The sequence below is a fragment of the Chlorocebus sabaeus genome, chromosome 13, assembly GCF_047675955.1.
Source record: "Chlorocebus sabaeus isolate Y175 chromosome 13, mChlSab1.0.hap1, whole genome shotgun sequence".
Classification (NCBI taxonomy): domain Eukaryota; kingdom Metazoa; phylum Chordata; class Mammalia; order Primates; family Cercopithecidae; genus Chlorocebus; species Chlorocebus sabaeus.
The window spans coordinates 42,952,780-42,979,370 of record NC_132916.1 but is presented as its reverse complement, the minus strand read 5'-3'; the positions used below and the strand labels follow the sequence as shown (position 1 = coordinate 42,979,370).

The window sequence follows — 26,591 nt, the reverse complement described above, 5'->3', positions numbered from 1 at the left end:
GGGATGCTGAGGCAAAGGATCACTTGAGGCTCGTAGTTCAAGACCAACTTGGGCTACATAATGAGACCCCGTTTCTACAAAAAATTTTAAAAATAGCACAGCATGCTGATGCACACCTGTGGACCCAGATACTCAGGAGTCTGAGGCCGGAGGATCACTTGAGCCTAGGAGGTTGAGGCTGCAGTGAGCTATGATTGGACCACCGCACTCCAGTGACAGAGCAAAACTCTGCCTCTGGGGGGAGAAAGGGTGTCAATATTAAAATTTACTTTTTCTAAACTGTGCAAATCGGTGCCTGTGTCTAGTGAATGACAGCACAGTGCCACTTGACAGTGTGTAGTCATTTGAAATAACTTGATGTGATGATGAGCTTTAAGGCTGTGGGATGCTAAATAAATCATGATTTGGGAAAGGTAATGTTTCATTATTTTCAAGGTTCTTTTCAAACTTAAGCAGGATAGCATCTCATCAAAGGCAGGGTATCACTACATTTTTAAGTAATCAAGGACATCCTCAATATCTGTTGAAGACATATTTTAGGAAAAAAATTAACATTTACATGATATATGTAATGTCTACTGAATTATACTAACTTGCCTAGGTAGGAAGTACAACCTGAAAATTAAAAATTGCAGGATAGGCTGGGCACGGTGGCCCATGCCTATAATCCCAGCACTTTGGGGGGCCGAGGTGGGCGGATCACAAGGTCAGAAGTTTGAGACCAGCCAAGCCAATATGGTGAAACCCCATCTCTACTAAAAACCCCATCTCTACTACAAAAAGCACCTGGGCATGGTACCATGTGCCTGTGGTCCCAAGCTACTCAGGAGGCTGAGGCAGGAGAATTGCTTGAACCCAGGAGGCAGAGGTTGCAGTGAGGCGAGATTGTGCCACTGCACTCCAGCGTAGGCGACAGAGCAAGATTCTGTGTCAAAAAAAAAAAAAAGGCGGCAAGATAGCGCTGAATGACTACTGGGTAAATAACAAAATTAAGGTAGAAATAAATAAGTTCTTTGAAACCAGTGAGACCAAAGATACAATGTACCAGAATCTCTGGGACACAGCTAAAGCAGTATTCAGAGGGAAATTTATAGCACTAAATGCCCACATCAGGAAGTGGGGAAGATCTAAATTTAACACCCTAACATCACAATTGGAAAGAACTAGAGAAGCAGGAGCAAACAAATTCAGAAACTAGCAGAAGACAAGAAATAACTAAGAACAGAGCAGAACTGAAGGAGATAGAGACATGAAAAACCCTTCAAAAAATCAATGAATTGAGGAGCTCATTTTTGAAAAGATCAACAAAATAGACTGCTAGCCAGACTAATGAAGCATAAAATGGAGAAGAATCAAATAGACACAATAAAAAATGATAAAGGGGATGTCAGCACTGATCCCACAGAAATACAAACTACCATCAGAGAATACTGTAAATACTTCTATGCAAATAAACTAGAAAATCTAGAAGAAATGGATAAATTCCTAGACTCATACACTCTCCCAAGACTATACCAGGAAGAAGTTGAATACCTGAGTAAGCCAATAACAAGTTTTGAAATTGAGGCAGTAATTAATAGCCTACCAACCAAAAAAAACCCAGTACCAGATAGATTCACAGCCAAATTCTACCAGAGGTACAAAGAGGAGGTGGTACCATTCCTTCTGAAGCTATTACAAACAGTAGAAAAAGAGGGACTCCCCCCTAACTCATTTTATGAGGCCAGCATCATCCTGATTATCAAAACCTGGCAGAGACACAACAAGAAAAGAAAATTTCAGGCCAATATCTCTGACGAACATTGATGAGAAAATCCTCAATAAAATATTGGCAAACCGAATCCAGAAGCACATCAAAAGCCTGTCCACCACGATCAAGTCGACCTCATACCTGGGATGCGAGGCTGTTTCAACATACACAAATCAGTAAATGTAATCCATCACTTAAACAGAACCAATGACAAAAGCCACATGATTATCCCAATAGATGTGGAAAAGGCCTTTGATAAAATTCAACACCCCTTCATGCTAAAAACTCTCAATAAACTAGGTATTGATGGAACATATCTCAAAATAATAAGAGCTATTTATGACAGACCCACAGCCAATATACTGAGTGGGCAAAGGCTGGAAGCATTCCCCTTGAGAACCAGCACAAGACAAGGATGCCCTCTCTCACCACTCCAATTCAACATAGTATTGGAAGTTCTGGCCAGAGCAATCAGGCTAGAGAAAGAAATAAAGGGTACAAATAGGAAGAGAGAAAGTCAAATTGTTTCTGTTTGCAGATGACATGATTGTATATTTAGAAACCCCATCGTCTCACCCAAAATCTCCTTAAGCTGATAAGCAACTTTAGCAAAGTTTCAGGATACAAAATCAGTGTGCACCAATCACAAGCATTCCTGTACACCAATAACAGATAAACAGAGAGCCAAATCATGAGTGAACTCCCATTCACTATTGCTACAAAGAGAATAAAATACCTAGGAATACAACTTACAAGGTATGTGAAGCATTTCTTCAAGAACTACAAGCCACTGCTCAAGGAAATAAGAAAGGACAGAAACAAACGGAAAAACATTCCATGCTCATGGATGGGAAAGAGTCAATATTGTGAAAATGTCCATACTGCTCAAAGTAATTTATAGATTCAGTTCTATCCCCATCAAGCTACCATTGACATTCAAGTCTCAGAATTAGAAAAAACTACTTTAAATTTCATATGGAACCAAAAAAGAGCCCATATAGACAAGACAGTCCTAAGCAAAAAGAACAAAGCTGGAGGCATCATACTACCTGACTTCAAACTATACTACAAGGCTACAGTAACCAAAACAGCATGGTACTGGTACCAAAACAGATATGTAGACTAATGGAACAGAACAGAGGCCTCAGAAATAATCCCACACATCTACAACCATCTGATCTTTGACAAACCTGACAAAAACAAGCAATGGGGAAATGACTCCTTTTGTAATAAATGGTGTTGGGAAAACTGACTAGCTATATGCAGAAAACTGATACTGGACCCCTTCCTATACCTTATACAAAAATTAAGATGGATTAAAGACTTAAACATAAGACCTAAAACCATAAAAACCCTAGAAGAAAACCTAGGTGATAACATTCAGGACATAGGGATGGGCAAAGACTTCATGACTAAAACACCAAAAGCAATGGCAACAAAAGCCAAAATTGACAAATGGGATCTAATTAAACTAAAGAGCTTCTGCACAGCAAAAGAAACTATCAGAGTGAACAGGCAACGTCCAGCATGTGACAAAATTTTTGCAAAGTTCTAATATCCAGAATCTACAAAGAACTTAAATTTATAAGAAAAAAACAACCATATCAAAAAGTGAGTGAAGGATATGAATAGACACTTCTCAAATGAAGACATTTATATGGCCAGCAAATGTGAAAAAAAGCTCATCATCACTGGTCATTAGATAAATGCAAATTAAAACCATAATGAGGCACTATGTCACACCAGTTAGAATAGTGATCATTAAAAACTCAGGAAACAGATGCTGGAGAGGATGTGGAGAAATAGGAACTGTTTTAGGCTGTTGGTGGGAGTGTAAATTAGTTCAACCATTGTGGAAGACAATGTTTTCCTCAAGGATCTAGAACCAGAAATACCATTTGACCCAGCAATCCCATTACTGGGTATATACCCAAAGGATTATAAATCATTCTACTATAAAGACACATGCACACATCTAAGTGTTCACAATAGCAAAGACTTGGAAGTAACCCAAATGCCCATCAATGATAGACTGGAGAAACAAAATGTGGCACATACACACCATGGAATACTATGCAGCCACAAAAAGGATGAATGGGACATGGATGAAACTGGAAACTGTCATTCTCAGCAAACTAACACAGGAACAGAAAACCAAACACTGCATGTTCTCCCTTATAAGTGGGAGTTGAACAGTAAGAACACATGGACACAGGGAGGGAAACATCACACACTGGGGCCTGTCGGTGGGTGGGGGGCCAGGGGAGGGATAGCATTAGGAGAGATACCTAATGTAGATGATGGGTTGATAGGTTCAGCACACCACTGTGGCACATGTAACAAACTATGTAACAAACCTGCACGTTCTGCACATATATCAGAACTGAAACTATAATAATAAAAAAAGTATAAGTCACGTTGTACAAGAAATAACCAGGACTCTTTCTATCTTGCAAACTGAAACTCTATACCCGTTAAAAAAAACTCCCATTTCCTCCTCCTCCTAGCCCCTAGCAGCCACCATTCTACTTTCTGTTTCTATGGATTTGACTACTCTAGATATTTCACACGTGAGTGGGAACATACAGTATTTATCTTTCGTAACTGCCTTATTTCACTTAGCATGATGTGGTTAAGGTTCTTTCATGTTGTAGTATGTGTTCGAATTTTCTTTCTTTTTAAGACCGAACAATTTTCCGTTGTATGTATAGACTACTTTTTCCTTATCCATTCCTTCATCCATGTACGCCTGGGTTTTCTCTGCCTCTCAGCTGTTGTGTATGTAGTGCTGCTAAGAACATAGGCGTGGGCTTCATTACTTAACAGTGGTTACCTTATGACCATCTAAAGCAGATTTCTTGCTCAATCTAAGTCACTTTATACAACTGAGAAAATTTACTGGGCCTTTGTTCAAGCTTTTTTCAATTTGCCTCTTACTGTCTGGGATCTAGAAGCAATTTTTTCTCCTGTAACACTTCAAAACCTCAAATTTCTGAGATATCTTTATTGCTTTCCTTTTCTCTTTGAAGACTGGTCAGTTTTTACCCGTGCTCATTGCGTGCCTGCAATGCTTTGCCAAAGAAGGAAGTTTTTCTTTTTCATGTCAGTCTGATGTGGATTGAGGGTGGTACACTGTGCTCGGACAATCATTCCAGGCCCAAGCTCCTTCTCTCATGTGGCTCTCTGATTCCAGGGCCTTATCCTCTTCTGTACTCCACTGGTAAAGAGAGAGAAAAAGATTGCACAGGAAGGCTTTTAGGGGCCAGACCTAAAAGTGGCTTATGTTCTTCTATCTTTACTTCATTTTCCAGACTTGATATCATAGCCCTACTTAACTGTAATGGGAATAGGAAATACAATCTTGCTGTATTCCCAGGGGGAAAACAAGGTTTGGTGAACATATAGCGCCCGGTGCCAAAGGCTGGAGATAAATTTGGAAGTACTAGCATGTAGGTGGTGATCAAAGCCGTAAGTAAAGATGAGGGTCATCCCGGAAAGGGAGTAATGGGAGACCCTCAGAAAAACAAAGGCACTTTCTTAAGGATCTTTACTGGTAAAAATAACTTGTGTAACCTAACTTTAGAGTGTTAGGTTACACAAGCTATTAGTAGAACAGTTACTACTCTATGTTTTTAGGATGTTTAAATGTGTGGATTAAACGTAAAAGTAGCTTTTTCAGAAACTGGAATGTTTTTACTTCTTGAAGTTTAATACAAAAGAAACATGTATCAGCATCCTTTTATGACACAGCCTGCGAATGTAAAATAATTCTGAATTTCTGAAATGCTGATTTATTTTTGTTTATCATTTAAATTATGTACATTTATTAAGCATTTACTATGTACCAGGCAATGTGAGGATTATAACAATAAATCACAATCAAGGAAGACCAAATTTAGTAGTACAAAAACAGGCTGCTCACGGTGGCTCACACTTGTAATCCCAGCACTTTGGGAGGACAAGGCGGGAAGATTCTTGGGGCCAGGAGTTCAAGACCAGCCTGGGCAACATAGCAAGATTCCATCTCCACAAAAAATTTTCTGAAAATCAGCTGGGCGTGGTGATATGCACCTGTATTCCTACCTACTTGGGAGGTAGAGACAGGAGGATCACTTGAGCCCAGGAGTTTGAGGTTGTAGTGAGCTGTAATCGCTCCACTGTACTACAGCCTGGGGAACAGAGTGAGACCATGTCTCTTAGAGAAAATAAAATATAAAGTAAGGCAAATAAATTGATGTCCAAAATCCCAGGCAGAATCGACAGTCTGGAAGTAAAATTGCATTGATTTTGGAGCCCGGCAGATTTAGGTTTGAATCTCAGCTCTGCTACTCTCAGTGTAACCTTGGGAAAGTTAATATTTCTGAACTTCTAGTTTCCTTATTTCTAGGTTTATGATAATAGCACCTACCCTTCAGGTTGCTATGATTAGGGATGATCTGTGTATACCTAATGCAGTGCTTGCTTGATATTAAAAATGTAGTTATTTTTATTAATATTGTTGAAGAATGTAGAGTTCATATGGGATAGAAAAATGAGTTACCTTACACTCTGTGAATTCATTCATTCAGTAGTTATTTAGTGAGCCACTAGTACACACAGTGTACTTAGGATTAGACTGTATGTATGGATTTGTGTTTGTTTTCTAAAGCCCCATTTAGTTTTTTAAAAAATGTTTGTATCACAGGTCTGTACCTATCAGGTTTATTTACGGTCTTCCCCGCTTTCAAATGCCCAGAGACCACCCTGTCCCTCCTGGCACTGTCTTCATCCTCCTCCTTTGCTATAGGGATCTGCCTGACTTATCTCTCATAATCTCCTCTTCCTCTGCCCACTCCCGTATTTTCCTTGCTCCTATTTCTGCTGACTTCACCTCAGACAGCCTTTTTTCTTTGCATACAAATTTTTGTTAGTCCCCCCGTCCAACCTTTTTCTTTTTTTTGAGGTGGACTCTTTCTTTGTGAGTGCAGTGGCATAATCTTGGCTCACTGCAACCTCCACCTCCTAGGCTCAAGTGATTCTCCCATCTCAGCCTCCCAAGCAGCTGAACCACAGGTGTGCACCACCATGCTGGCTATTTTTTTGTATTTTTAGTAGGGATGGAGTTTCACCATGTTGCCCAGGCTGATCTCAAACTCCTGAGCTCAGGCGATCCACAAGCATGATTCTTAAGCTTAAGTTTTTCTAGTGGGAAAATTAATTCTCCCAGTTACCTCAGGCATAATTTACCACCTTCTTTCTCTCTCTGTTCATTTTTCTTCTCATATATTGGAAAACTTTCCAATTATATCCCCTATAGATTTCCAGGTGTCCCCACCGAAGTTTCTCCCTGCTGATACTAATGCTGATACTGACACCAGCACTCCTTGCACACTTACGATCTGGCAGGCGCTCAGCGCCACCTCTTCTTTCCCCAGCAGTTCTGTTGTAAACTAATTGGAGGCAGGGATCAAATATATACCTTTTTGGATTCTCAGTACAGCTTTTTGCACAAAGGAAATGGCCTATAAATATTGGTTGGTCGGAGAGAGGAAGAATGACCAATTCATTTGACCTCGCATTAAAAATAATTTTATAAAAATTATGTCATATGCAATTGTATTTTGTTTCATTGCCAGTGTTGTGGACATTTTTAAATAAGAAATGCAAATAGTCTCACTTCAGTGTGGGTTAAATGTGCTTTTGTGGGTTTCTTAGGAACCGCTTATTACATTGTTCTATGGCAACTTATATTCCAAGTTCTAAATAACTGTCTTTACAAAAGCCGTTTTGACACATAAATTATAAGATGTGGACCGTCCAGAATTTTTCCTTGTCACTAATTTTTTAAAAGGGAGTTTAGTTTTTGGTAAAAATGCCTTGTTTATCTTTCTCTTACTTATTTAATGAGTGTCTTCTTATGCCACTTGCCACAAATAAAGATTCTCAAACATTTTCAGCCTCAGGGAATGAAGTAACTGCTAGCTAGAAATAGATCAGGGATTAACAAATGTAACACATGTAGCTGATGTCATAGGGCTGTGACTTGGGAGGCAGACATCCCACAATAACTAAAAATGGGCATCAAGTGCAGAACATACAAATTTACAGATTCCAATTTTTACATTTGTTATTGCCAGTGAATATGTCACATTATTTTGAGAACTAACCCATCATTAATTAGTTTAAAAACAATATCTAAGTTATGTCATATCCATCCCTATCCTGCCATGCTCCATTTAGGACTGCCTTGCCCCTCTACTGGACCATTATACTAGAGCCCTACCCTGCCTCCTGTCCACAGTCCTACCCTGTCCAACCCACCCACCAACCCAGTCCTCATCAGACTTCCCTTCACAATGGCTCCTCAAAACCTCAATGCCAAATCAATCCTTATATTTTCTGATTTCCTTTCCCTCCCTCTTTCTTTCTCTCTTTTTTGTTTCTTTCATGTTTAGAAAAATCAAAGCAAAATGAGTGAATACACAGAAAGTTTTTGCTTTAACCAGTCACTATTCTCCAGAGTCATCCTCACTCTCTACCATCACCCCCTCTGCAAATGCATGTCTTTCTCCACCTAAAAATGTCCAGATGTCTTGAAAGGCTCAGTTCAAAAGCTGCTTCACAGTGCTTCTCTGTTCATCTTTTCTATCCACATAGATGAATACACATCATCCGTATTTCCCCTGGGAACTTTATTCTTTCAGAATTTAACCATATTCTGCCTTGTATTACATTATAGCTAGTAGATTGCAAGCCCTTTAAGAAGAGTTTGGTTTAATTTTGGATACTTCTTAGCACTTAGCAGAGGGGTCTGCTCATAGCAGGGGCATAAAAAGTGCTTATTGAACAGTTACTTCTCTTTAAGGTAGAATAGTTTCAGTATACTTTGTTGGAACTTGATGTTTGTGATATCTCCTGTCATTCAACATTTTCTTTCATAGGAGTTCGTAGATTTTCAAGGTGCAAGAGCAGCCCCATTTTATTAACAGCTGTAATCTTGCATTTTATCTGAACCTCACAGTCAGTGCATTGTACTGTCTCTCTTGGCAGCCTCGTATGCAAGCTGAACACAAGGACCACCATCCTGGCAGCAACGAACCCCAAAGGCCAGTACGACCCCCAGGAGTCCGTGTCTGTGAACATTGCTCTCGGCAGCCCACTCTTAAGTCGATTTGACCTGATCCTGATTTTGCTTGATACCAAGAATGAAGACTGGGATCGTATCATTTCCTCCTTTATCTTGGAAAATAAAGGTATGTGAAGACAGACAAAGCATTCAAAGTAACAAAGAAAGATTAGCTGTAACTAAAAAAATTTCCCTTTCAAGAAAATTAAATAAATACCCAAGGTAGGCTATGTAGTACCAGGCAATAGAGAAAAGCTTAGACAGAAAGCAGTGAAAGGAGCCACTTACAGGGCCTCAGAATACTGAGTTGAAGGAAAAGGGCCTTTCTCTACCTGCCACTAAGGAGAATAAAGTTGTTTGTAAATATGTCCCTTATAATGAAAGGGGCAACCTTATGATACGGAATTACCGCTCGCCTCTTGCACATAAAGAAAACCAGTATGAATTATGAAACAAATGTCTGAATGTAGGGTTCTCTTTAAATTAGATTTTCTCAGGCCGGGCGTGGTGGCTTATGCCTGTAATCCCAGCACTTTAGGAAGCTGAGGCAGGTGGATCACCTGAGGCCAGGAGTTCCAGACCAGCCTAGCCAACATGGTGAGACCCCTTCTCTACTAAAATACAAAAATTAGCTGGGCATGGTGGTGCACACCTGTAATCCCAGCTACTGCGGAGGCTGAGGCAGGAGAATTTCTTGATCCCAGGAGGTAGAGGTTGCAGTGAACAGAGATTGCACCACTGCACTCCAGCCTGGGCGACAGAGCAAGACTTCATCTCAAAAAAAAAAAAAAAAAAACAAAATAGGTTTACCCAAATATTATTGATTACTGAGCAGAACAGAATTATTCTGAATAATTTTTAATACAGTTAGGAAGCTTACCTTTATTAAGCTTAGGTCATAAGACTGGTTTTTTCTAAAATTGTATGCTATGCAGACAACAAGTCTAGATTTCAATAACCACAAAACATGAAGGTTATCTTTTAACAAATAAGTACCAGAACTTTATAAAAATCCTTAAAATGAGATGTTTGCCTATCCTAAGAACTTACTGACCCAACACCTGATATGTACAGGTTACCCAAGCAAATCAGAGAAGCTCTGGAGCATGGAAAAGATGAAAACCTATTTCTGCCTCATAAGGAATCTGCAGCCCACGCTGTCTGATGTGGGCAATCAAGTTCTTCTTCGGTACTACCAGATGCAAAGGCAGAGTGATTCCCGGAACGCTGCCCGGACCACCATTCGCCTGTTGGAAAGCTTGATACGATTAGCAGAAGGTCTATTTCATTCAACAAATGATGCTTGTATTGAATGCTGCCTGTGTGCAAGGCAAGGGGCTTGGCACCATGGATTCAAAGATGAATGAGAATAACCCCCACTCTAAGGTGCTCATAGTCACTTAAAAATAAAGGCTCTGAGCCGGGAGATCTCTGCTCATCTGAGGACAGGTGATGAGTATTGACTGGAATGTGGTGTCATTAAGAAAGAGGAAAGTGCTTCTCAGGACCTCCTAGAACTTAATATACCATTCACTTAGAAAGCCTTATCTCTGATATTTTGTTTCTCAGTGGCAGCTCTGTTAGCATTTTGAGTGGGACAGTTTCTTGTTTGGAATTGTTTCCCATGTAGCATCACTGGTTCTTGCTCAGTAATTGCCAGTTGCAGTCCACGCCTGTCGTTATAACAACCAACTTGACAATGCCATGCCCTGCCCCGTTACATACATACATGTAGCTAACATGTATCTTAATTCTTTTCTTCTAACATTTGCTTTTACATTTTAGCTTTTGTTTAAATCTAAAAAAAGAATTCACATGAACTGAATAATAAAATAAAATAATACAAGCTTAATAAAAAGTACTGTAAAACAAATGAACTTTCTTTTTTCAAGGATGTATAGCTAATATTAGGGCAAGAAATACTCAGAATTTAGAATTGCTTCTTTGGTAACTTTGAAAAGCTCATAGATCATAAAGAGGAGTGCCAGATATGAAAAATGAGTTTTAATTTTGTGTAGTTTTATAAAAGACTAGAAAGTGAGGACTAAAGTTGCTGAATATTAAATGTATGTTTATATAGCCCCTTTCTTTGCTGGAGCCCAGATTACTTTTTCATATAAATATACAGAATTGTGTGGGCTACACAGAAGGATTAGGCTCTTTATAGAAACAACCTTAAAGCTAGCTGAATGTTGACTTTTGTGCTTGTTCTAGTAAAATTATTTTGTTATTAATAGCTCATTCATAAAATACAAATGGCGTGGAGGGGGAGATTAGAGAATTACATTTCTCACCTCAGATATTCCTAAAAAACAAATGTGCTTTGTTTTCTTAGCTCATGCTCGCCTGATGTTTCGTGATACTGTGACTCTGGAGGATGCTATTACGGTGGTGTCAGTCATGGAGTCCTCAATGCAGGTAAGGATATTTTGTGTACCTAATTTTTATCCTAATTACAAACTTTATTTTTTTAAAAAAAAGGACACTTTATTAACATATCAAAAGTTATTAAAATGATCATATTCTAGACCTAGTGATTCCTGGAACTAGATCCAAAGGTAACCATTTAAACGAAGAGGAAACAGTGTCCTGGAGACGTCTGCTGCATGGGTGGTGTTGCTTTTGCCCATTGATGTAAAGTAGTGGGCCTCGATCCTTTTTTTTCCCTCAACACACCCAAGAGATGTTCATAGCCCACCAGTGACAGTATAGCTTCCTAGAGCGATGATTGCCACCAAGAACTGGGGGAGTGAACTCTAGAAAGATGAAAAAGGCCCCCAAGTGATTTTCATAGCCAACATAGGGGTGTAAAGGGCAGTCTTAGCCCCCGGGGATTGCTGGTCCCTAAAGTGTACTTACCGCTCTGCAGGCTGGCCTGGTGACTTTCCTGGTATTTTCTCACCCCTTCAGGGAGGTGCACTGCTAGGAGGTGTGAATGCCCTCCACACTTCCTTTCCTGAAAACCCTGGAGAGCAGTATCAGAGACAGTGTGAACTTATTCTGGAAAAGCTAGAGCTGCAGAGCCTCCTGAGTGAAGAGCTTAGAAGACTTGAAAGGTGAGGAATGAAAACTCAGAAAGGCGTATAATGGAAAATCCTTGTTTGGCATTTAGTGAAACAAAGGAAGTGTGCATTAAGTGGAAAAATCTATCTATCAGGTGTTAGGTCAGTAAGTTCTTAGGATGGGCAGATACTATCTGTAGGGGACTGTTTCAGTTATCTACTGCTCTATAATCAACGGCTCCAAAACTCAGTGACCACAAACACCACCCCCACCAGCGTTTTAGTGTTCACCTTTCTGGGTATCAGACATTCAGGCAGGCTTGGTGGGGATAGCTTGTCTTTACTTCACATTGTGTTGGCTGAGATAACAACTCAGCAATGACAGAAACAACATTTCAAAACTTACCTTTCTAATGACTCATTAAAATGTGACTAATAGACAAGGAGGACACTTGGGAAGAAACGCGTCACACGCCTTCGTGTGAATGTGGACTCTACCAAAAAAATTTTGCCCAAACTTTATACTCCTGAAATATGTGGACTTCCAAAAACCTAGGCTTTGAGTGTGAGCCTGAGAAATAGGAGTGAGGAATGGCAAGTTTATCCATTTTTTGGTGTCTTCATGATCAGTGTGAATGGCTTAATAATTGACCTGCAGCTCTTACTGGTGTTGGTCTCAAAGCCGGGGTCTGGTGAATGAAGTACATGAGAAAGTGAAACAGCTGCCGAGAATTTGGGGACCACATTGAGATTGTTGACTACATTAAAAAAAACAAAACAAAACAAAAAAACCTTGAGAACTTTTCCTTCTCACAGCAGCTTTCTCTTTCTAATTTTTGAAACTTCAGCACAGCCTTCCTGGGGAAGTGTGGGGATGCGCATTATCCTGCTAATAGCCAGGTGCCAGACTGCAGTAAACTTGCACTTTGTTTAAAATTCACCCCTCTTTCTTTTGGTCTTCTGGCTCATTTTATGATCCAGAGCATGGTGCCTAGACCAAAGTTATTCCTTTGGGTTGTTTATGGTTTGATGTAGCTGATTCTTTTCAAGCCACTCCTGGGCTTGGCTTTGCTTTTGGAGAGGCTGCTCATTTTGATGGATCTAAGCTACCAGAAACTGACGTGTGCTGCATTCAGAAAAGGAGAAAAAGTGAGGCTCAGAATCGTTGTTATGTGTTAGAAAGATGGCAATTAGACTTCCCAAATTTAAAATGACCCTCCTGGAGGAAAGAAAGGAAAGAAGAAAGAGTATCTGACAATCTAAAAGATAGGATTCTGCCTTAAAATGTTATTTTCTACTGGTATTTATTTATAATGTAGAAGCATGTTCTGATGTTGATCCTCCTGAAAGCAACAAAACCAGGTACCGTGCAAATGACAGTGAATTACCTCCAAGACACAATCTAATGCCAATCTTATCAAGTGAGAAAAAACCCAACCAGCATATGGGTTTTTACTGTTTTGGAAAGAGTTCTCTGTTCCTTAAGGAGATAATTATAATGAAACCATTTATAGTTTTATCATGCTTTACTTCCAGAAAATGCTTTATACTTTATACTGGTGACAGTCTGACTCGGCCATTCTATCCACCTCAAAACAGAATGCAGGTGGGGCACAGTGGCTCACACCTGTAATCCCAGCACTTTTGGAGGCCAAGGTGGGCAGATGACTTGAGTTCAGGAGTTCAAGACCAGCCTGGCCAACATGGTGAAACGCTGTCTCTACTAAAAATACAAAAATTAGCTGGGCATGTTGGCGGACGCCTCTAATTCCAGCTACTCGGGAAGCTGAGGCAGGAGAATTGCTTGAACCCGGGAGGCGGAGGATGCAGCGAGCTGAGATTGAGTGAAACTCCATCTCAAAAAAAAAAAAAAAGACAGACAGACTGAAATAATAGGGCTAACTTAGTCTACCCTAACTTATTCTCATCTTTTAGGAGATTTTTAGAGAATTTTAACAATTTTCAGTATCCCTGACCTCAATTTGATGCTGAAAAGTATGCTAGGTAGTAGTAATTTTGAAAGCTATTTGCTTTTTTGTTTGGTTGTAACTCAAATTAGTAAAAACGAACATGGATTTGCTTACTGATATTTGCAAACCTACTATGAATGAATGTAACCCAATATGTTTACAAGAATTGTGGGCGCTTTTTTCTGATTATGAAGGTAATGCACGTTTTTTATAAGTAGCAGTGAAATTAGAAAACCAAAAATCACATGTAATCTTATTTCCCAGAGATATGTACAATTAACATTTTAATGTATTTAAATATATTTAAATATAAGGTATTTCCTTATATTTTCTATGATTATACATGAATTTTAGAATAACTTACTCATCTGCTTTCTGATATAATATCTTTCCAAAGTGAGCGCATAGAAGAGGGATCATATTGTACTTTATAAGAAAAAGGCATTTCTAGGTTGTCAGGAAGGGCTTCTAAAGGACCTACTTGTAGGGAACTACAGTCCTTACTAGGAAGTCATCCTCCCTCATGACCAAATGGAAATTTGAAATGAAAATATGAGATCTGGCAAGATGGTCGAATAAGAACAGCTGCAGTCTGCAGCTCCCAGCGAGATCAATGCAGAAGGTGGGTGATTTCTGCATTTCCAGCTGAGGTACCCAGTTCATCGCATTGGGACTACTGGTTAGGCAGGGGATGCAGCCTACAGAGGGTGAGCAGAAGTAGGGTGGGGCGTCACCTCACTCTGGACATACAAGGAGCCAGGAGACTTCCCACCCCCAGCCAAGGGAAGCGGTGAGGTACTATGCTACCCAGCCTGGATGCTATGCTTTTCCCATGGTTTTTGCAATCCACAGATCAGGAGATTCCCTCACAAGCCTACACCACCGGGGCTCCGGGTTTCAAGCACAAAACTGGGCGGCAGTTTGGGCAGATACTGAGCTAGCTTCAGGAGTTTTTTTCGTACCCTGGTGGCACCTGGAACCCCAGCAAGACAGAAGCATTCACTCCCCTAGAAAGGGGGCTGATGCCAGAGAGCCGAGTGGGCTCACTCAGGGTGTCCCACTCCCATGGAGCCCAGCAAGCTAAGAACCACTGGCTTGAAATTCTCACTGCCAGCACAGCATTCTGAAGTCGACCTGGGATGATCGAGCTTGTAGGGGGAGGAGTGTCCCCCATTACTGAGGCTTGAGTAGGCGGTTTTCCTCTGACAGTGCCAAGGGGGCAGGGAGGTTCGGACTGGGTGTAATATACCACAGCGCGGCAAAGTGGCTGTGGCCAGATTGCTTCTCTAGATTCCTCTTCACTGGGCAGGGCGTCTCTGAAAGAAAGGAGCCCCAGTCAGGAGCTTCCAGATAAAACTCCCATCTCCTCGGGACAGAGCACCTGGAGAAAGGGGCAACTGTGGGTGCTGCTTCAGCAGACTTAAACTTACCTTCCTGCCAGCTCTGAAGAGAGCAGCTGATCCTAACTAGGAGGATTCTCCCAGCACACTCTGCTAAGGGACAGACTGCCTCCTCAAGTTGGTCCCTGACCCCCATGCCTCCTGACTGGGAAAGACCTCCCAACAGGGATCAACAGGCACCTCATATAGGAGAGCGCTGGCTGGCATCAGGCTGGTGCCCCTCTGGGACGAAACTTCCAGAGGAAGGAGCAGGCAGCAATCTTTGCTGTTCTGCATCCTCCACTGGTGATACCCAGGCAAACAGGGTTTGGAGTGGACCTCTAGCAAACTAGCAGACCTGCTGAAGAGAGGCGTGTTAGAAGAAAAACTAACAGACAGAAAGCAAAAACATCAACATCAACAAAAAGGACCCCCACACAAAAACCCCATCCAAAGGTCATCAGCTCAAAGATCAAAGGTAGATAAATCCACAAAGATGAGGAAAAACCAGTGCAAAAATGCTGAAAATTCCAAAAACCAGAATGCCTCTTCTCCAAATGATTGCAACTCCTCTCCAGCAAGGGCACAAAACTGGACAGAGAATGAGATTGACAAATTGACAGAAGTAGGCTTCAAAAGGTGGGTAATAACAAACTCCTCCAAGCTGAAGGAGCATGTTCTAACCCAATGCAAGGATGCTAAGAACCTTGATAAAAAAAACTACAGGAACTGCAAACTAGAATAACCAGTTTAGAGAGAAGCATAAATGACCTGATGAAGCGAAAAACACAGCACGAGAACTTCGTGAAGCATATACATGTATCAGTACTCGAATCAATCAAGCAGGAGAAAGGATATCAGAGATTGGAGATCATCTTACAATACGGCATGAAGACAAGATTAGGAAAAGAAAATACAATAAGGCATGAAGACAAGATTAGGAAAAGAAAAAAGAATGAAAAGGAACAAATAAAGCCTCCAAGAAATATGGGACTGTATGAAAAGACCATACCTATGATTGATAGGTATACATGAAAGTGATGGGGAGCATGGAACCAAGTTGGAAAACACATTTCAGGATATTTTCCGGGAGAACTTCCCCAACTTAGCAAGACAAGCCATATTCAAATTCAGGAAATACAGAGAACACCACTAAGATACTCTTCAAGAAGGGCAACTCCAAGACATATACTCATCTGATTCACCAAGGTTGAAATGAAGGAAAAAATGTTAAGGGCAGCCAGAGAGAAAGGTCAGGTTACCTACAAAGGGAATCCCATCAGACTAACAGCAGATCTCTCTGCAGAAGCCCTACAAGCCAGAAGAGAGTGGGGGCCAATATTCAACATTCTTAAAAGAATTTTCAACCCAGAATTTCACATCCAGCCAAATTAAGCTTCGTAAATGAAGGAGAAATAAAATCCTTTACAGACAAGCAAATGCTGAAATACTTTGTAACCACCAGGCCTGTTTTACAAGAGCTCCTGAAGGAAGCACTAAAAATGGAAAGGAAAAACCAATACCAGCCACTGCAAAAACATACCAAATTGTAAAGACCATCGATGCTATGAGGAAACTGCATCCACTAATGTGCAAATTGACCAGTTAGTGTCATGATAACAGGATCAAATTCACACATAACAATATTAACCTTAAACATGAATGGGCTAAATGCCCCAATTAAAAGACATAGAGTGGCAAATTGGATAAAGAGTTAAGACCCATCAGTGTGCTGTATTCAGGAGACCCATCTTACATGCAAAGACACACATAGGCTCAAAATAAAGGGATGGAGAAATATTTACCAAGCAAATGGAAGGCAACAAAAAGCAGGGGTTGCAATCCTAGTCTCTGATAAAACAGACTTTAAACCAACAAAGATCAAAAAAGACAAAGAAGGGCACTACATAATGACAAAGGGATCAATGCAACAAGAAGAGCTAACCATACTAAATATATATGCACCCAATACAGAAGCACCCTGATTCATAAAACAAGTTCTTAGAGACCTACAAAGAAACTTAGATTCCCACACAATAATAGTGGGAGACTTCTACACGCCACTGTCAATATCATACAGATCAATGAGGCAGAAAATTAACAAAGATATTCAGGACTTGAACTCAGCTCTGGACCAAGTGGACCTAAAAGACATCTACAGAACTCTCCACCCCAAATCAACAGAATATACATTCTTCTCAGCACCACATAGGACTTATTCTGAAATCAGCCACATAATTGGAAGTAAAACACTGCACAGCAAATGCAAAAGAACAGAAATCATCACAAACACTCTCTCAGACCACAGTGCAATCAAATTAGAACTCAGGATTAAGAAACTCACTCAAAACTGCACAACTACATGGAAACTGAACAGCCTGCTCCTGAATAACTGCTGGGTAAATAATGAAATTAAGGCAGAAATAAATAAGTTATTTGAAACCAATGAAAACAAGACACAACTTACCAGAATCTCTGGGACACAGCTAAAGCAGTCTTCAGAGGGAAATTTATAGCACTAAAATGCCTGCAGGAGAAAGCGGGAAAGATCTAAAATCCACACCCTAACATCACAATTGAAAGAACTAGAGAAATGAGAGCAAACAAATTCAAAAGCTGGCAGAAGACAAGAAATAACTAAGATCAGAGCAGAACCGAAGGAGATAGAGACACAAAAAACCCTTTAAAAAATCAATGAATCCAGGAGATGGTGTTTTGAAAAGATTCACAAAATAGACCACTAGCCAGACTAACAAAGAAGAAAAGAGAGAAGAATCAAATAGACACAATAAAAAATGATAAAGAGGATATCAGCACTGATCCCACAGAAATACAAACTACCATCAGAGAATGCTATAAACAACTCTATGCAAATAAACTAGAAAATCTAGAAGAAATGGATAAATTTCTGGACACATACACCCTCCCAAGACTAAACCAGGAAGAAGTTGAATCCCTGCATAGACCAATAACAAGTTCTGAAAGTGAGGCAGTAATTAATCTACCAACCAAAAAAAACCCAGTACCAGATGGATTCACAGCCAAATTCTACCAGAGGTACAAAGAGGAGCTGGTACCATTCCTTCTGAAGCTATTACAAACAGTAGAAAAAGAGGGACTCCCCCCTAACTCATTTTATGAGGCCAGCATCATCCTGATTCCGAAACCTGGCAGAGACACAATAAAAAAAAAAAATTCAGGCCAGTATCCCTGATGAACATTGATGTGAAAATCCTCAATAAAATACTGGCAAACTGAATCCAGAAGCACATCAAAAAGCTTATCCACCATGATCAAGTCGACTTCATCCCTGGGATGCAAGGCTGGTTCAACATACACAAATCAATAAACATAATCCATCACATAACAGAACCAACGACAAAAACCACATAATTATCTCAATAGATGCAGAAAAGGCCTTCAGTAAAATTCAACACCCCTTCATGATAAAAACTCTCAATAAACTAGGTATTGATGGAAAGTATCTCAAAATAATAAGAGCTATTTATGACAAACCCACAGCCAATATCATACTGAATGGGCAAAAGCTGGAAGCATTCCCCTTGAAAACTGGCCCAAGACAAAGATGTCCTCTCTCACCACTCCTATTCAACATAGTATTGGAAGTTCTGGCCAGAGCAATCAGGCAAGAGAAATAAATAAAGGGTATTCATATAGGAAGAAAGGAAGATAAATTGTCTCTGTTTGCAAATGACATGATTGTATATTTAGAAAACCCCATCATCTCACCCAAAAACTCCTTTAGCTGATAAACAACTTCAGCAAAGTTTCAGGATACAAAATCAATGTGCACCAATCACAGGTATTTCTATACACCAAAAATAGACAAACAGAGACCCAAATCATCAGTGAGCTCCCATTCACAATTGCTGCGAAGAAAATAAAATACTTAGCAATACAACTTACATGGGGCATGAAGACCTCTTCAAGGAGAACTACAAACCACTGCTCAAGGAAATAAGAGAGGACAGAAACAAATGGAAAAACATTCCATGCTCATGCTCATGGATAGGGAGGATCAATATCATGAAAATAGCTATACTGCTTAAAGTAATTTATAGATGCAGTGCTATTCCCATCAAGCTACCATTGACTTTCTTCATAGAACCAGGGAAAACTACTTCAGATTTCATATGGAACCAAGAGCCCGTATAGCCACGACAATCCTAAGCAAAAAGAACAAAGCTGGAGGCATCACGCTACCTGACTTCAAACCATACTACAGGCTGCAGTAACCAAAACAGCATGGTACTGATACCAAAAGAGATATATAGACCAGTGAAACAGAACAGAGGCCTCAGAAATAACATCACACGTCTACAACCATCTGATCTTCGACAAAGCTCACAAAAACAAGCAATGGGGAAAGGATTCCCTATTTAATAAATGGTGCTGGGGAAACTGGTTAGCCATATGCAGAAAACAGAAACTGGACTCCCTCCTTACACCTTATACAAAAATTAACTCAAGATTGATTAAGATTTGAATTTTAAACCTGAAACCATAAAAACCCTAGAAGAAAACCTAGGCAATACCATTCTGGACATAGGCATGGGCAAAAACTTCACGACTAAAACACCAAAAGCAATTGCAACAAAAGCTAAAATTGACAAATGGGATCTAATTAAACTAAAGAGCTTCTACTCAGCCAAATAAACTACCATCAGAGTGAATAGGCAACTTACAGAATGGGAGAAAATTTTTACAATTTGTCCATCTGACAAAGAGCTAATATCCAGAATCTAAACAAATTTACAAGAAAAAAAACCCATCAAAAACTGGGTGAAGGATATGAACAGACACTTCTCAAAAGAAGACATTCACATAGCCAATAAAGATATGAAAAAAAGCTCATCACCACTGGTCATTAGAGAAATGCAAATCAAAACCACAATGAGATACCATCTCATGCCAGTTAGAATGGTGATCATTAAAAAGTCAGGAAACAACAGATGGTGGCTAGGCTGTGGAGAAATAGGAATGCTTCTACATTGTTGGTGGGAGTGTAAATTAGTTCAACCTTTGTGGAAGACAGTGTGGCGATTGCTGAAGGATCCAGAACTAGAAATACCATTTGACCCAGCCATCCCATTACTGGGTATATACCCAAAGGATTATAAATCATTCTACCATAAAGACACATGCACATGTATGTTTATTGCAACTGTATTACAATAGTAAAGACTTGGAACCACCCCAAGTGCCCATCAATGATAGACTGTATAAAGAAAATGTGGCACATATACACCATGGCATACTATGCAGCCATAAAAAAGAATGAGTTCATGTTCTTTGCAGGAACATGGATGAAGCTGGAAACCATCATTCTCAGCAAGCTAACACAGGAACAGAAAACCAAACACTGCATGTTCTCACTCATAAGTGGGAGTTGAACAATGAGAACACATGGACACAGGGAGGGGAACATCACACAATGGGGCCTGTTGGGGGATGGGGTGCAAGGGGAGGTAGAGCATTAGGAGAAATACCTAATGCATGTGGGGTTTAAAACCTAAATGATGGGTTCAGCAAACCACCATGGCACATGTACACCTATGTAACAAACCTGCACATTCTGCACATGTATCCCAGAACTTAAAGTAAAATAAAAACAAAAGGAAAGTTGTCCTTCTGGCAATATTTCAGTTTCTAATATGCCCAAGATATTTAAAATGATCATCACTGAACATATCCTTCATTCATAGAAGGTAAATAGGTATTAATTCTGTATCAAATTGAGAAAAGAGTAGCTGCTCAGTACATATGTTTAAACATGCCTGGGCTTTGCAAGAAAGGTTGGCACAGTTGCCTGAGGAGGTCTGCCATGAATATGAGTATGGGCGGGGGCAGTGGGAGCACCAGTACAGAAGTATCACAGACTCTTGACTCCTGAGGAAGGTGACGGCTCAGATGCACTCAGTACCTCAACTAGGTAAAAAGATGTGAGACATAATAATCCTCAGTCTTTCATTTTGGTTCCTTGATCTGCAAACTGACTACCAAGCAAGTTAACCAACAACCTACTTGGTCAGCAATCAGCTACTGTGCGGGTAGCAACAGGTGTGTCTTGTATTTGCACATTTAACGTGAGAGATAAAGCTGAGGATTTTACACTGATCTTCAAACAATCTTCAATGAATGAATTGGACTTTTGGAGAGATCTCAAAGTGTAGGTAAACCTCCCATTTCATTTTCTTTATTTTACTACAATTTTAGGTTAAATTAGTGTTTATCTGAGTATGTAAATTATATATTGATTTAAAAAAGGATTATTTCATTCTGCTGCCCTAGGAGGTTGTATTTGATATTAACTTGGAATTATTTGGGACTTAAATCTTTAAGATGGTATCTCAGAGACTAAAGAAATGAATAGGTTAGCACAAATTCTCTTCCCTTCAAGACATGTTTTATTTATTTGTCTCTGCTACAGGTTACAGAATCAGAATGTGCACCAATCCCAACCACCGGTATTGGAGGTGGAGACTACTCCAGGATCCTTGAGAAATGGTCCAGGGGAAGAATCAAACTTCAGAACTTCATCACAGCAGGAAATCAACTGTAGCACGCATATCTCCTCTCCTGGAGGCAGCCCCGAGGGAAGCCCAGTTCTAGATCCCCCAGTGTATCTGGAGCCTAGTAGATCAACAAGTAGGAAACATTCAACTGACCACAAAAATAGCAGAGATGACAGTTTAGATTGGTTTGATTTCATGGCAGCTCATGAGAGTGAACCTAAAAACACTGTTCTTGTGTCTCCTCATTCCAAAACATCTGGAGAAAATATGGCTTCAAAGATCTCTAACAGCACGTCTCAGGGTAAGGAGAAGAGTGAGCCAGGCCAAAGTAGCATAGTGGATGTTGAGTTGCTTCCATCACCAGGAGAGACAGGTGCTCCATGGAGGCCAGACAATGTGGAGGGTAACAAGAAAAAAAGACTAGCACTAGATTCTGAAGCAGTCTCTGCTGATAAACCAGACTCAGTACTGACTCATCATGTCCCTAGGAACCTGCAGAAGCTGTGCAAGGAGAGGGCCCAGAAGTTGTGCAGAAATAGCACCAGGGTGCCTGCACAGTGCACAGTCCCTTCCCATCCTCAGTCCACTCCTGTACATAGGCCAGACAGAATGCTGAACTCACCCAAAAGAAAGAGACCGAAATCCCTTGCGCAAGTGGAAGAGCCTGCAATTGAAAATGTTAAGCCTCCAGGTTCCCCTGTGGCCAAACTGGCAAAATTTACTTTCAAACAGAAGTCAAAACTGATCCACTCCTTTGAAGATCACGGCCATGTGTCACCTGGTGCAACTAAAATAGCAGTTCATAGTCCTAAAATTTCCCAGCATAGAACAAGAAGAGATGCAGCCCTGCCAGTGAAGCATCCAGAAAAGTTGACACCTACCCCAGGATACCGTATCTCTGATCAGCTGCAGGATGAGACAAAGGAGGTGTCGCAGCAGCCACCAGAGAAACACGGACAAAGAGAGAAGGTGATGTGTGCCCCTGAGAAGAGGATTATTCAGCCTGAATTAGAGCTTGGGAACGAGACTGGGTGTGCTCATCTTACTTGTGAGAGAGACAAAAAGGAAGAGGTTTCAGGCAGTAATAAAAGCGGCAAGGTTCATGCCTGCACGTTAGCCAAATTGGCAAACTTCTGCTTTACTCCCCCTTTGGAATCCAAATCAAAATCCCCTCCTCCTGAAAGGAAGAACCGAGGTGATAGAGGCCCAAGCTCCCCTGCTACAACCACAGCTCCTGTGGGTGTCAGTAAAAGGAAATCTTTTCAGCTCCATAGGTCCACCGAGAAACTGATTGTTTCCAAAGAATCCCTCTTCACTTTACCAGAACTAGGTGATGAAGCATTCGATTGTGACTGGGATGAAGAGATGAGAAAAAAGTCATAATTGGGAAAAGCTTTCTGGTCAAATCTCACCTTCTCCAAATCCACAGAGGACCTTCAGGATATCAGTATGGTATTTATAAATGTACAGAATGATTGGCCATATTGAGGATCACTCTGAATACTAGCTTCCCCATAAGGCTTTCTAATTTCAGGTTAATCTTCATGACTTAAAAAGTTGTATAATCAGTTGAGGCCAGTGTGATACCAGCAGCTGAGCTGAGTTAATTATGCTGTGCTTAATTTTACAAATGGTGTACTTTCTGTTTTTTGTTTGTTGTTTTGTTTTTAAGGGGGAGAGGGTCTTCCCTTGATTAATTTCTTCTTTCATTCACTCAGGAACAAATGCCGAGAAGATATCACTCATAAATCTAACAAGGCATATGAACTCTTTTTTTACTTTTTTTTTTTTTTTTTTTGGTATTTTCACCTGGGATGGGCTAAGTACAGTGAATATAATAATCACTTGGATGATTTGCCAAAATCAGACTATTTTTCTAGTATTATTTTTGTGTTGATTTGTGTGGATTAGGTTAAATGTGACTAATGGTTTTCTTTCTTTGAGAGGCATCCTTACAATTCCATGATATTCTTAAAGATCTGGCGGCTGGGCAAACAGTACCTTTCTGAAGTACTGACCTTCTGAGTTGTCCTTTCGTTCTTGAGCCGCCATTTTGTACTTCAGATTCTTTTTTCTTTTGGGAACCTACCTTCAACCAAGTAAAATACTGTGATTAGAAGAAGAGAGAGTATGGGCCAGGCACAGTGGCTCACTCCTATAGGCCCAGCTACTTGGGAGGCTGAGGCAGGAGGATTGCTTAAGCCCAGGAGTTCAGGGTTACAGTGAGCTGTGGTCATGCCACTGTATTCCAGCCTGGGTGACAGAGCAAGATCCTGTCTCTAAAAATAAAATAAATGAAGAAGAGAGAGTATGTGGTAGTCTCAGTCAAACATCATGTCTCATCTACCCAGCTGGTTAATATGGAAATGTGATTCCTACTAAGTTGTGATTCACTTGTCTTTAAAACCAAGGAAATTATGTACTGTTTTTGGTAAGAACAGATAACCTCAAGCTTTGTCTTTCTATGTGCATTTAAAATCACTTACTCCTTTGGATTCTAATAAGGGTTATTAGGATTCTATAATTACGGACTTTCTCTTCTGAAGTGTGTATTTGTAACCTGATTGTGTAATTGTCAAAGGGACTTTTGGACATAGAATACTCAAAACTATATGTATTTTGTTTAATTTTCACTTCATTAAATTCATGCAAAGAAAACAAATTTAGAAAATCCAATTTTTCTTAAGCATTTAAACATTCTAAAATTCACTAATAGAATTTTCTGAAAAATGTTTAAGTAGAAGTTTAGTGTGACTGAGTCTTGAAATGATTGGCCATAATGAGTATCATTCTCTGAAGTTTGAAACACCTTAAACAGCTGATAAAAGATATGCATAAACAATGATTATAAAATGTATTATTTCTGCACCTGTTTAATAACTTCCCAGTATACTATGATTCTTATTATATTCCTAATCTTTCAGCTTTATTGCTTTCCTGGGTTTCAGTGTTCTTACTAGAACCGAAGGAAAAGGAATGGAAATGGGTTTTTGACCAGTTGAATCTTGATCTGGGCATGGTCTGATTATTTAGATAAGGGTGACTCAAACCTAAGCCACAGTGTGGAACTGACTTTTTTTAATGGTAAATTTTTAAGTCCGTTTCTTAGTAATTTTTGTCTGAAACTTGGTATCTTTTGCAGTATTTATGTATTAGGTTTTGCATGGCTGACAGTACCTAACGTATTGGCATGTCATTAGGGTATTTTGATCTGTTATGTTATTTAAAATATTTGTATTATTTATTGGGAATTTTGGTTTTAGAGGTTTCAATTTTAGTGATGAGAGATTTAATTTTCATAGTTACCTTGTCTCTTCAGGACACCGAGTAATTCATATTTTAAATTACTTGTTGAATTGTCTGTCTTCCTTAGTCATTGTGTGTGACTGCCGATGCCACCTTCTACCTGGTTATAATTTGTGCCCACCATACATCCTATTATTTGTGCTAATCAATTAATCCATTTTCCATTTTAGTACCATCTGTCAAGATTTGGCCAAATCACCAGTTCCATATATTTATTCTTTGGTACTTACCCAGATAGAAATAACTACATACCTAAATATTTTAAATAGACATAATTATTAGAAGAAATAAAATACCCAGTACATATTGAATATCCCTTATCTGAAATGCTTAGGTCTGGAAATGTTTTGGATTTTGGATTTTTTTGGATTTTGGAATATTTGTACTATACTTATACTTAGCGGTTGAGCATTCCAAATCTGAAAATCCAAAATCCAGAATGCCCCAGTGAGCACTTCCTTTGAGCATCATGTCAGTACTCACAAAGTTTTGGATTTGGGATTTTTCGATTAGGGATATTCAACCTGTATAAACATTCTTCTTACTAAAATGTTAAACTTCTATCACGGACTGTTATGTGTTATAACTGCCTCACTGTGCTTATATTTAATGCTGAGTCTCACAGCTTGGTCACAGTCCCTTTATGTTGACCTGAATGTCCTTTCAGCATTCTGATGCTTCTATAAAAGCATCCATGCTATCTGAAAACAACAGGATGTTCCATACCCATTTTGATTTCTTCATGCTCCATGTTATGGAATCAGCCATCCCCAAGGTACTCTGTTTCCTTCGAAGGTCAGTAGTGTTAGAGACCAAACTCTAGGCCTCAGGTCTCCTGTGCAGGAGAGTCACAGTGGGCAAAAGTTCTTCCACTGCTGTTGGGTCAAGTTTAGTAGGTTCAGAGATGGAAAATGTTCTGATGTCCTGAGGTCACGTTTTATCCTGCTGTGCCCTACTTTCCTTATAGATGTGATTTCATGATGACTAAAACTTTCTCTTCTATGGTCTTTAATGTGTGTATGAAGGAAGCACATGGGTTGTCTTGGGGGAATATGAACAGTCTGACAGATCACACTTCTGTTCAATAAAGAGAGGTGTAAAAAATAACCTTTGGCCGGGTGTGGTGGCTCACACCTGTAATCGCTACACTTTGGGAGGCTGAGGTGGGTGGATCACTTGAGGTCAGGAGTTCGAGACCATTCTGGCCAACATGGTGAAACCCCGTCTCTACTAAAAATACAAAAATTAGCTGGACGTGGTGGCGGGTGCCTGTAATCCCAGCTACTCGGGAGGCTGAGGCAGGAGAATCACTTGAACCTGGGAGGCAGAGGTTGCAGTGAGCCAAGATCACGCCACTGCACTCCAGCCTGGGTGACAGAGTAAGACCCTGTCTCAAAAACAAACAAAAACCCTTTAATTCTGAATCCAGTTGCCAAAATATTTTGATTTCAGTCCCAATTTACTTCTTGAAAACATTTTAATAATGTAAAATTAATCTAAACACAATAAAAACTATACTTAATTTTGTGAGAAGACTAAACCA

At 39.9% G+C, this 26,591-nt stretch overlaps 1 protein-coding gene across 3 annotated transcripts in view; it reads left to right on the top strand.

Annotated features, from left to right (window-relative positions):
• Positions 1-24,404, top strand: part of MCM9 (minichromosome maintenance 9 homologous recombination repair factor) — a 119,803-nt gene extending 95,399 nt beyond the window's left edge. For 2 of the 3 annotated variants that reach the window (XM_008007218.3, XM_008007217.3), the window contains 5 exons: positions 8,780-8,982; positions 9,930-10,133; positions 11,191-11,273; positions 11,766-11,911; positions 21,658-24,404. In XM_008007218.3, coding sequence (XP_008005409.3) covers positions 8,780-8,982; positions 9,930-10,133; positions 11,191-11,273; positions 11,766-11,911; positions 21,658-23,125 — 2,104 coding nt within the window. In that variant the 3' untranslated portion in view covers positions 23,126-24,404. The remainder of the gene's footprint in view (positions 1-8,779; positions 8,983-9,929; positions 10,134-11,190; positions 11,274-11,765; positions 11,912-21,657) is intronic. The other variant, XM_038000975.2, reaches the window with a different exon arrangement.
• Positions 24,405-26,591: the final 2,187 nt, after the last annotated feature.